This window comes from Ranitomeya imitator, chromosome 3 (assembly GCF_032444005.1).
Source record: "Ranitomeya imitator isolate aRanImi1 chromosome 3, aRanImi1.pri, whole genome shotgun sequence".
Classification (NCBI taxonomy): Eukaryota; Metazoa; Chordata; class Amphibia; order Anura; family Dendrobatidae; genus Ranitomeya; species Ranitomeya imitator.
Window position 1 is genome coordinate 8,298,088 of NC_091284.1, and position 12,112 is coordinate 8,310,199.

General features: G+C 49.7%; 1 protein-coding gene across 5 annotated transcripts in view; it reads left to right on the forward strand.

Moving 5' to 3' along the window:
- The first annotated feature begins 301 nt into the window (after nucleotides 1-301).
- The window catches only part of LOC138672456 (putative butyrophilin subfamily 2 member A3), a 24,492-nt gene continuing 12,681 nt past the window's right edge, over nucleotides 302-12,112 (forward strand). Inside the window, exons 1-2 of one of the 5 annotated variants that reach the window (XM_069760443.1) lie at nucleotides 302-655; nucleotides 5,807-5,888. In XM_069760443.1, coding sequence (XP_069616544.1) covers nucleotides 5,883-5,888 — 6 coding nt within the window. In that variant the 5' untranslated portion in view covers nucleotides 302-655; nucleotides 5,807-5,882. Of the gene's footprint in view, nucleotides 656-5,806; nucleotides 6,001-12,112 lie in introns of those variants that run through there. The other 4 variants (XM_069760441.1, XM_069760440.1, XM_069760442.1 and 1 more) reach the window with 4 other exon arrangements.

Sequence of the window (12,112 nt, forward strand, 5' to 3'; positions counted from 1 at the left end):
ACCTGGATCTGTGGCCGCACTGCTGGCCTCTCACCCCGGCGGGCAGACTCCTCCTGGTGCCGCAGTCAGCACGACCCCTTCAGGTGAGGGGGCAGCAGCTGAGCGTTATACCTGCACTCGCTGAGCGTTATACCGGCACTCGCTGCGCTCAATAGTGACACCGTTCTTCTCTCCTCCATCATGTAGTGCTCCGTGCTGACCAGCAGATGGCAGCGCTGCTCCCGCCGCTTTCCTGGTTTCTCGTCATTTCTAGTAAATGGAAACTAGCAGTAAACACATTGCGTCATCAGTGATGACGTCAGAGACAGGGGCCCCCACTGTCCGGGGTATAGAGACCCCCGCTGTCCGGGGTATAGGGCCCCTAGAAGGGTCTGTGATAATCCCGTCAGGCTCTGTGCCCACATGTCCGCCGCCGGCTGCAGAGCGCAGGTGCCTCCTCTGATCCCCGATCCATCACCGCGTCCGATACATTGTGCACATGTCCGTCCATGGGTGGTCGCAGGGGGACAGGCACATAGTGGACCTGGGATTACTAGAAATCCCCCCTGTGCTGCCACCTCCGGCCGCACCCATTCCTGACCGGAGCCCCGCACAGAAGAGAAAGTGAAAGTCACCGCGACACCCGGACATTCCGCGCTCAGCAGACGGTGTCACGGTGAGTCTCCGGGGGTCCAGCCGGGCGGACGCCTCACGGTGCAGGGGGCTATGGGGGTCCTTGTTATAGGGGGGGAGGGGGCTGTAGAGGACTGTGGGGGCTCCTCCTGTCATCCATCACATTAACCCTTTCCCTCCGGGGCGGTGGTTTTTGCCCTCTGTGTTGTTATTGGATTTCTTCCTCTTGTGTTCTGGAGACGAGTTGTGGTTGTCGGTGACTCCATTTATTTTACTACTAGATGGTGGCGCGATTCTAAAGCCTCGGGTATTCTAGAATATGTATATAGCAGCCACATAGTATATAGCACAGGCCACGACATATTCTTGAATACCCGATGCGTTAATACAGGCCACGCAGTATATAACACAGGCCAAACAGTATATAACGCAGGCCACGCAGTATATAACACAGGCCAAACAGTATATAACGCAGCCCACACAGTATATAACACAGGCCAAACAGTATATAACACAGGCCACGCAGTATATAACACAGGCCACGCAGTATATAACACAGGCCAAACAGTATATAACGCAGGCCACGCAGTATATAACACAGGCCAAACAGTATATAACGCAGCCCACACAGTATATAACACAGGCCAAACAGTATATAACACAGGCCACGCAGTATATAACACAGGCCAAACAGTATATAACGCAGCCCACACAGTATATAACACAGGCCAAACAGTATATAACACAGGCCAAACAGTATATAAAGCAGGCCACGCAGTATATAACACAGGCCAAACAGTATATAACGCAGGCCACGCAGTATATAACACAGGCCAAACAGTATATAACGCAGCCCACACAGTATATAACACAGGCCAAACAGTATATAACACAGGCCAAACAGTATATAACACAGGCCAAACAGTATATAACGCAGGCCACGCAGTATATAACACAGGCCAAACAGTATATAACGCAGGCCACGCAGTATATAACACAGGCCAAACAGTATATAACACAGGCCAAACAGTATATAACGCAGCCCACACAGTATATAACACAGGCCAAACAGTATATAACACAGGCCAAACAGTATATAACACTGCCCAGATAGTATATAGCAGCCATGTAGTACATAGTTACATAGTTATTAAGGTTGAAGGAAGACTATAAGTCCATCTAGTTCACCCCATAGCCTAACCTAACATGCCCTAACATGTTGATCCAGAGGAAGGCAGAAAAACCCCATGTGGCAAAGAGTAAGCTCCACATTGGGGAAAAAATTCCTTCCTGACTCCACATACGGCAATCAGACTAGTTCCCTGGATCAACGCCCTATCAAGGAATCTAGTGTATATACCCTGTAACATTATACTTTTCCAGAAAGGTATCCAGTCCCCTCTTACATTTAAGTAATGAATCACTCATTACAACATCATACGGCAGAGAGTTCCATAGTCTCACTGCTCTTACAGTAAAGAATCCGCGTCTGTTATTATGCTTAAACCTTTTTTCCTCCAAACGCAGAGGATGCCCCCTTGTCCCTGTTTCAGGTCTATGATTAAAAAGATCATCAGAAAGGTCTTTGTACTGTCCCCTCATATATTTATACATTAACATAAGATCGCCCCTTAGTCTTCGTTTTTCCAAACTAAATAGCCCCCAGTGTAATAACCTATCTTGGTATTGCAGACCCCCCAGTCCTCTAATAACCTTGGTCGCTCTTCTCTGTACCCGCTCCAGTTCAGCTATGTCTTTCTTAAACACCGGAGACCAGAACTGTGCACAGTATTCTAAGTGTGGTCGAACTAGTGACTTGTATAGAGGTAAAATTATGTTCTCCTCATGAGCATCTATGCCTCTTTTAATGCATCCCATTATTTTATTTGCCTTTGTAGCAGCTGCCTGACTCTGGCCACTGAACATGAATTTGTCATCCACCCATACACCCAGGTCTTTTTCATTGACGGTTTTGCCCAGAGTTTTAGAATTAAGCACATAATTATACATCTTATTACTTCTACCCAAGTGCATGACCTTACATTTATCCCCTTTAAAGCTCATTTGCCATTTATCAGCCCAAGCTTCTAGTTTACATAAATCATCCTGTAATATAAAATTGTCCTCCTCTGTATTGATTACCCTGCAGAGTTTAGTGTCATCTGCAAATATTGAAATTCTACTCTGAATGCCCCCTACAAGGTCATTAATAAATATGTTAAAAAGAAGAGGGCCCAATACTGACCCCTGTGGTACTCTACTGCTAACCGCTACCCCGTCCGAGTGTGCTCCATTAATAACCACCCTTTGTTTCCTATCCCTGAGCCAGCTCTCAACCCACTTGCACATATTTTCCCCTATCCCCATTATTCTCATTTTATGTATCAACCTTTTGTGTGGCACCGTATCAAAAGCTTTTGAAAAGTCCATATACACTACATCCACTGGGTTCCCTTGGTCCAATCCGGAACTTACCTCTTCATAGAAACTGATCAAATTAGTCTGACATGAACGGTCCCTAGTAAACCCGTGCTGATACTGGGTCATGAGGTTATTCCTCTTCAGATACTCCAGTATAGCGTCCCTTAGAATGCCCTCCAGGATTTTACCCACAGTAGAGGTTAAGCTTACTGGCCGATAATTACCGAGTTCAGTTTTTGTCCCCTTTTTGAATATTGGCACCACATTTGCTATACGCCAGTCCTGTGGCACAGACCCTGTTATTATGGAGTCTTTAAAGATTAAAAATAATGCAGCCCACGTAGTATATAGCAGCCATGTAGTATATAACGCAGCCCACACAGTATATAACACTGCCCAGATAGTATATAGCAGCCATGTAGTATATAACGCAGCCCACACAGTATATAACACTGCCCAGATAGTATATAGCAGCCATGTAGTATATAACGCAGCCCACACAGTATATAACACTGCCCAGATAGTATATAGCAGCCATGTAGTATATAACGCAGCCCACACAGTATATAACACTGCCCAGATAGTATATAGCAGCCATGTAGTATATAACACAGCCCACACAGTATATAACACTGCCCAGATAGTATATAACGCAGCCCACGTAGTATATAGCAGCCATGTAGTATATAACGCAGCCCACACAGTATATAACACTGCCCAGATAGTATATAGCAGCCATGTAGTATATAACGCAGCCCATACAGTATATAACATTGCTCACATAGTATATAAAACTGCCCACGTAGTATATAGCAGCCATGTAGTATATAACGCAGCCCACACAGTATATAACACTGCCCAGATAGTATATAGCAGCCATGTAGTATATAACGCAGCCCACACAGTATATAACATTGCTCACATAGTATATAACACTGCCTATGTAGTATATAGCAGCCATGTAGTATATAACGCAGCCCACACAGTATATAACACTGCCCAGATAGTATATAGCAGCTATGTAGTATATAACGCAGCCCACACAGTATATAACACTGCCCAGATAGTATATAACGCAGCCCACGTAGTATATAGCAGCCATGTAGTATATAACGCAGCCCACACAGTATATAACACTGCCCAGATAGTATATAGCAGCCATGTAGTATATAACGCAGCCCACACAGTATATAACATTGCTCACATAGTATATAAAACTGCCCACGTAGTATATAGCAGCCATGTAGTATATAACGCAGCCCACACAGTATATAACACTGCCCAGATAGTATATAGCAGCCATGTAGTATATAACGCAGCCCACACAGTATATAACATTGCCCATATAGTATATAACACAGCCCACGTAGTATATAGCAGCCATGTAGTATATAACGCAGCCCACGTAGTATATAGCAGCCATGTAGTATATAACGCAGCCCACACAGTATATAACATTGCCCATATAGTATATAACACAGCCCATGTAGTATATAGCAGCCATGTAGTATATAACGCAGCCCACGTAGTATATAACAGCCATGTAGTATATAACGCAGCCCACACAGTATATAACATTGCCCATATAGTATATAACACAGCCACGTACTATATAACAGCCATGTAGTATATAGCAGCCATGTAGTATATAACGCAGCCCACGTACTATATAGCAGCCATGTAGTATATAACGCAGCCCACACAGTATGTAACACAGCCCACATAGTATATAACACAGCCCATGTAGTATATAGCAATGTGGGCACTATATGAGTGGTTAAAAAAGACTTAAAATAAAAAATAAACATATACTGACCCTTCGAGGGCCCCTTGTAGTGCTGGCGCCTGTGTGCGGTGCACGCGGCAGCTTCCGGTCCCAGGGTTGGTATGAGCGCAGGACCTGTGATGACGTCGCGGTCACATGACCGTGATGACATGGCAGGTCCTTCTCCCATAGCATCTTTGGCACCGGAACCTGCCGATTGCACTGCCGAGGAGAGGACGCGACGGCGGAGGGTGAGAATAACCTTTTTTTTTTCATTATTATTATTTTTAACATTAGATCTTTTTACTATTGATGCTGCATGCGCATCATCAATAGTAAAAAGTTGGTCACACAGGGTTAATAGCTGCGTTAATGGAGTGCGTTACACCGCGGTCCGGTAACGCTGGCATTTACCCTGTGTGAGCGCTGACTGGAGGGGGAGTATGGAGCGGGCACTGACTGCGGGGGCGTAGGGAGCGGCCATTTTGCCGCCGTACTGTGCCCGTCGCTGATTGGTTGTGGCAATGGTCGTGGGCGTTGTGCCACGACCAATCAGCGACTTGGATTCCATGACAGACAGAGGCCGCGGCCAATGAATATCCGTGACAGACAGAAGGACAGACAGACGAAAGTGACCTTTAGACAATTATATAGTAGATTCATTGTGACAGTCTCTATTCTACGTTTCCTCTGACTGTTCCTCTCCTGGATACAAATACTGATGTAAGATACTGAGCGAGTGACCGCGGCCTTAAGGCGTTAAAGGGATTGTGTCAGTGAGACCACCCACCATAACCCCTTTATAGGAGCAGGTAGGGTGGTACATGGTATTGTTATATACGATATCTGTTATCTGAATCTGGAAAAATCCGAAATCACAATATGCAAATGAGGCACTAAGTGCTTTGTTCCGCCCAGAGCACTTGGGAGTAACAACAGTTGTAACAAATGTGTTTGCAGATCAGTGCAGTGAATGTGACGAGCTCCACCTGCTTGTGTCTCCTCCAGGCCGGATCCTTCTCTTCACCAGGCCGGATCCTTCTCTCCTCAGCGGTAGAACTTAGTGACTGCGTTTTCTGAGAAGATGACGGTTGGTGCCCGTGATGTTCTGTGGAGAACTGTCAGTGACTGTCTGTAGTGTGATTATTGCGGGGTCCGTCCTGCAGTGCGCTGCTTTTGTCTCCTCGATGCAGGCGTCTTCAGTAAGGTCCTGTGCGGCTCATACTATGAGGAGGCTCCAGGGTCCCCTCCGGACGGGGTGGTCTTGTGCTGGTCCTCCGGAGGGTCCTCGTGTGCCTCGGTGGGCTTCTCTGAGCCCCTGTAAGTTGTCGCACACCTGAGATCCTGCGGACCCTCGGGGGAGTTCTTACTATTCTGTTATTTCCGCTGCTCCTCTGAGGTTTCATACGGTTTCAGAGATATGGGCCTTTTTATTTGGTGCTGATTTTTATGGTCTTTTTACAAGTGGGTGTGGCTCACAGATTCTCTGGGGGTGTGCCCTTAGGCTTCTTTGCATAATTATCCTATGAGCCACGTCCCCTCATAAATACCATAAGAATCAGAAGGAAAGAAAAATCCCCGATCTCTGGATCTAAATGACGAACTAAGAACCCAAAACAGCAAAGGTCGGCGGGAATAAAGAAGACGACACAGCGGCCTCCTCCTCCGACCCGGGCGCAGCGCCTCTGTGTCTGTGCGATGTCATTAGGCCTCTTTCACACTTCCGTCTTTGAGCTCCCGTTGAGATACGTCGTTTTTTGAGAACACAGGATCCCATAAAAAAATTGGATCCTGCATTTTCCCATAGACTTGTATTAGCGACGTATCGCGATGGATGGCCACACGTTTCGTCCGTCGTGCACTGAATCCTGTGGAATTTGACGGACTGTCTTTTCCAAAAAATGTTCCATGAAACGTTTTTTGTCTGCAGTGGAAAAACGTTCCCCGACGCCTCCTGCGGCAAACGTCATTCCACAGAATGGGAGCCTATGGAGACTGGATCCTGCGACTGGATCCTGCGCACACTGCGAAACGCAGGAATCCAGTGACGGATGCAGTTTTTACTTCTGAGCATGCCTGGAAGCAAATTCCAACCCGGGGAGAAGTGTCTCTGTCTCTCTCTCTCCCTCTCTCTCTGTCTCTCTCTCTCCCCCTCTCCCCCTCTCCCTCTCTCTCTCTCAATTCAATTCAATTCAAATGAGCTTTATTGGCAGGACTAAGTACATGTTAGCATTGCGAAAGCATATGGTAAAAAATACAGGGGTGGGGGAGGGGGGCATATAGAGGTCCAGGGAATATCAGACTCCTTTTAGAGGATAGGGGATGTTTCCAGGGTGGGGTATAGGAGTCCATGACATATCGGGCTCCTCTTAGTCTGTGGCAGGCACTGACATTCCGCTGCTACGGCCGCTGCACTTTCCTCTTCCCCCAGTATTATCGGCAGTTTCTCTTCCTCCTCCTTGGAGGTGAAGTCTGGGAGGAGATCAGACAGTCTCTTGAAGTGAGTGTCCCTCACTGCGGAGTATTTGGGGCACCTCAGCAGGAAGTGGGCCTCATCCTCCACGGCCTCCTGGAGGCGCTGCTGGCAGTCTGCCTCATCCTCCACCGCCTCCTGGGGGCGCTGCTGGCAGAGTCTGCCTCATCCTCCACAGCCTCCTGGGGGCGCTGCTGGCAGAGTCTGCCTCATCCTCCACGGCCTCCTGGGGGCGCTGCTGGCAGAGTCTGCCTCATCCTCCACGGCCTCCTGGGGGCACTGCTGGCAGAGTCTGCCTCATCCTCCACGGCCTCCTGGGGGCGCTGCTGGCAGAGTCTGCCTCATCCTCCACGACCTCCTGGGGGCGCTGCTGGCAGAGTCTGCCTCATCCTCTACGGCCTCCTGGGGGCGCTGCTGGCAGAGTCTGCCTCATCCTCCATGGCCTCCTGGGGGCGCTGCTGGCAGAGTCTGCCTCATCCTCCACGGCCTCCTGGGGGCGCTGCTGGCAGAGTCTGCCTCATCCTCCACGACCTCCTGGGGGCGCTGCTGGCAGAGTCTGCCTCATCCTCCACGGCCTCCTGGGGGCGCTGCTGGCAGAGTCTGCCTCATCCTCCACGGCCTCCTGGGGGCGCTGCTGGCAGAGTCTGCCTCATCCTCCACGACCTCCTGGGGGCGCTGCTGGCAGAGTCTGCCTCATCCTCCACGGCCTCCTGGGGGCACTGCTGGCAGAGTCTGCCTCATCCTCCACGGCCTCCTGGGGGCACTGCTGGCAGAGTCTGCCTCATCCTCCACGACCTCCTGGGGGCGCTGCTGGCAGAGTCTGCCTCCTCCTCCACGGCCTCCTGGGGGCGCTGCTGGCAGAGTCTGCCTCATCCTCCACGGCCTCCTGGGGGCGCTGCTGGCAGAGTCTGCCTCATCCTCCACGGCCTCCTGGGGGCGCTGCTGGCAGAGTCTGCCTCATCCTCCACGGCCTCCTGGGGGCGCTGCTGGCAGAGTCTGCCTCATCCTCCACGGCCTCCTGGGGGCACTGCTGGCAGAGTCTGCCTCATCCTCCACGGCCTCCTGGGGGCGCTGCTGGCAGAGTCTGCCTCATCCTCCACGGCCTCCTGGGGGCACTGCTGGCAGAGTCTGCCTCCTCCTCCACGGCCTCCTGGGGGCGCTGCTGGCAGAGTCTGCCTCATCCTCCACGGCCTCCTGGGGGCGCTGCTGGCAGAGTCTGCCTCATCCTCCACGGCCTCCTGGGGGCGCTGCTGGCAGAGTCTGCCTCATCCTCCACGGCCTCCTGGGGGCGCTGCTGGCAGAGTCTGTTCTCTCGGGGCTTGTAGTTCTGTCGGTGCCGCCCGGATTCGATGAGTAGGCTGTGGGCGCTCAGTCTGTACAGCTCAGGATCTGTCAATCTTTGGAGTTTTCTAGTTTCTCTAGATATGGGGCCAGTTTGTACTCCCTCTGTAGATTCCGGTATATTGTCAGTTTCTGGGATTTGTTTATGTCGTTCCTCCAGATGCTGAGATATTCCTCTTTGACTTTGTGTACCATTTTCTGGATTTCACCTTTTGTCAGGCCATGGAGGTTGATGGCTTGGTCAGACTGGCTTTGGGTACTTTTTCTTGGGAGGCTTCCTGAGGCTTCCTGGTGTAGGAGGGCTTTGTGATGGTAGGAGCTGGGACTGCTACTTTGTAGATGAGCCTTGAATGACAGCGCCTTCTTCTTTATTGCGATGTGTAGTGGGAATCTGCCCAGCTTTGCTCCGCAGGCGCTGTTTGATGTGCTCCGATGGACTTGGAGAAGATGCTTGCAGAACTCTAGGTGGAATATTTCTGTCGGCCCAGCGTCCCACTTTGACCAGTTTGGGTATGAGACTGGGCCCCAGACCTCACTACCGTATAGAAGGATTGGGGCAATGATGGAGTCAAAAAAATTTAGCCATACGGTTACTGGTGCCTTGAGGTGGTACAGACGCCTTCTGATGGCATAGAAGGCTTTGGATGCCTTGTCTTTTAGTAACTCTATGGCTTGCTTGAAGCTCCCTGACTGGCTGAGTTCTAGGCCCAGGTAGGTGTACCTGTTGGTTTCAGTAAGTGGACGGTTGTCTATCATAAAGGTAGGATTGCCAGTGGGTTTCTGCTTTCTTTTCTGGAACACCATATTAGTTTTTTTCTCGTTGATTGGCAGTGCCCATGTGCAGCTGAAGGTCTCTAGGATTTTCAGATGATCTTGGAGGCCTTTCTCAGTTGGTGATAACAGCACGAGGTCATCTGCATACAGCAGAAATTTCACCTGGGTGTCATGGAGGGTGAGTCCTGGTGCTGAGGAGGACTCTAGGGCCACTGCCAGCTCGTTGATGTAGATGTTAAAGAGCGTTGGACTGAGGCTGCAGCCCTGTCTCACTCCTCGACTTTGTTGGAAATAGGCCGTCCTCCTTCCGTTGACCTTCACACTGCAACTGTTCTCTGTGTAGGAGCTTAGGATGACGCCATATGTTTTGCCTCCTATTCCGCTCCCTAGCAATTTTAGGAATAGTCCTGGGTGCCACACTTTGTCGAAGGCCTTCTTGAAGTCCACAAAACAAGCGTATATCTTCCCGTTCTTTGTATTGTGGACGTGGCTCTTGATGAGGCTGTGCAGAGTGTAGATGTGGTCAGTGGTGCGGTGGTTCGGCATGAACCCTGCTTGGCTCTTGCTGAGGACGTTGTGCTCGGTGAGGAAGGTGAGGATCCTCTTGTTCAGGATGCAGTTGAAGAGTTTACCCAGTTTGCTGCTGACACATATCCCTCGGTAGTTTGCTGGGTCGTACTTGTCCCCATTTTTGTGTATAGGGGTTATGAGGCCTTGGTTCCAGTTTTTGGGGAAGCAGCCGGCCTGCAGTACGATATTAAATAGTTTTGTTATCGCAGCCTGGATGTCTGGAGGGCTGTATTTCAGCATTTCTGGGAGGATCCCATCTGGACCACTGGCTTTTTTACCTTTTATCTGTGTGATCCTTTCTGTTATTTCTGTCAGTGTGATTGGTGTATCCAAAGGATTTTGGAAATCTTTGAACTTTTCCTCCATATATTTCAGTTTTTTCACAAGCTCTTTTTGTGCCAGGTTCAGGTCTTCACTTGGGATGTCATTGTAGAGGTCCTTGAAGTACTGGAGCCAGATGTTGCCGCTCTGGATGTGGAGGCTGTTGCTTTTCTGGTTGGATCCAAGGTGATTCCACAGTTCCCAAAATTTGTTGTCTTCAAGGGCATCTTGGAGTTGGAGGAGTTTGGTAGAGATGTCGTTTTGCTTTTTCTTTCTGAGGATGGCTTTGTAATTTCGTTGTACGGTGTGGTAGGCTTCTCTCAGAGTGGGGTTATTGGGGTCTCGGTGTTTTTTATTTGAGGCCATTCTTAGGGCCTTCCGTATGGTCTTGCATTCTTTGTCAAACCAGTTGTTGGGATTTTGTTTACTCGGTCTCTTGTTGATGCTTCTTTTCAGGTCAGACATTTCTGCCATGGCATATAGAATGTCGTTAAGGTCTCTTTCCGCTAGGTGTACTCCTTCTGGGTTAAGTTCATACACGTTATTATGGAAGCATAGGAGCTTCTCCTTGATCTCTGGTCTGTTGATGGCATCTTTGTATTTTGGGGCCGACATCTTGGACTATTTGAAGGATGGTGGCAGGCTTAAGAGGCCGGTCTTTTGCGGGGTTTGTGAGGGTGATTTCTTTGTGGATTTGATGTATAGGAGCAGTTGGTTATGGTCTGATAGATGTGTTTGTGGGGGGACTATAAGGGCGCCAATATTTGTAGGGTCCATATCTGTGATGGCATAGTCTATCACACTGCTGCCCACATGGGAGTTTAGGGTATGTCTTCCCAGTGAGTCTCCCTTGGTGCGGCCATTGAGGATACGAAGTCCAAGGCTTCGGCATAGGTTCAACAGCGTTCTGCCGCTTTTATTAACTGTGCAATCATAGCTGTTCCTGTCGGTGTGCACTGGGTTGTCACAGTCGGTATCTGCTCCAAGTATATAGATGTTTCCATCAGTGGTCAGGTAGTCTCTTGCTTCCCGTTCTTGCGTTGAGGTCTCTGTAGATGAGAACGTTGCCAAGAGTCTGGAAATGGTCAGCTTCAGTCTTTAGGGTCTCAAAGCTGTCTGGGTTGAAGTATGGAGACTCTGGAGGAGCTACGTACAGTGCACAGAGGTAGATGTCGGCCACGGATGTGAGGATGGAGCGGCTTATTCTTATCCAGATGTGGCTGTCTCCTCTCTTCACTGCTCTGATATGTTCATGGAGCTCTTCTTTGTACCATACTAATATTCCTCCTGAGCTCCGGCCCTGTTTGAGGTTTTTGTTTTTCAGGGCGGAGACAGAGAATTCCCTGTATCCGGTGGGGACATAGAATTCATTATTGGCCTTAGTCCATGTTTCAAGGAGGATCTGTATATCAATGTCTTTCAGTCTTTGGTTAAAGTCTGGGTCGTTTGTCTTGTACCCGAAGGCTGAGGTGTTCAGGCCCTGGATGTTCCAGCTACTGATGATTAGAGTTGACATTGTGTAGCTGTATACCTTGTAATGGGCTGTTTTCCTGTTCTCTCCCTGTCTCTCCCTCTCTCCATCTCTCTCTCTCCCTCTCTCTCACACCCTCTCTCCCTCCCTCTCCTCCTCTCCCCCCCTCTCCTCCTCTCTCTCCCTCTCCCCCTCTCTCTCCATCTCCCTCCCTCTCTCTCTCGTGCTCTCTCTATCCCTCTCTCTCTCGCGCTCTCTCTCTCCCTCTCTCTCTCCCTCTCTCTCTCCCCCTCTCTCTCCCTCTCTCTCTCTTCCCCTCTCTCTCCCTCTCTCTCGCGCTCTCTCCCCCTCTCCCTCCCCCCCT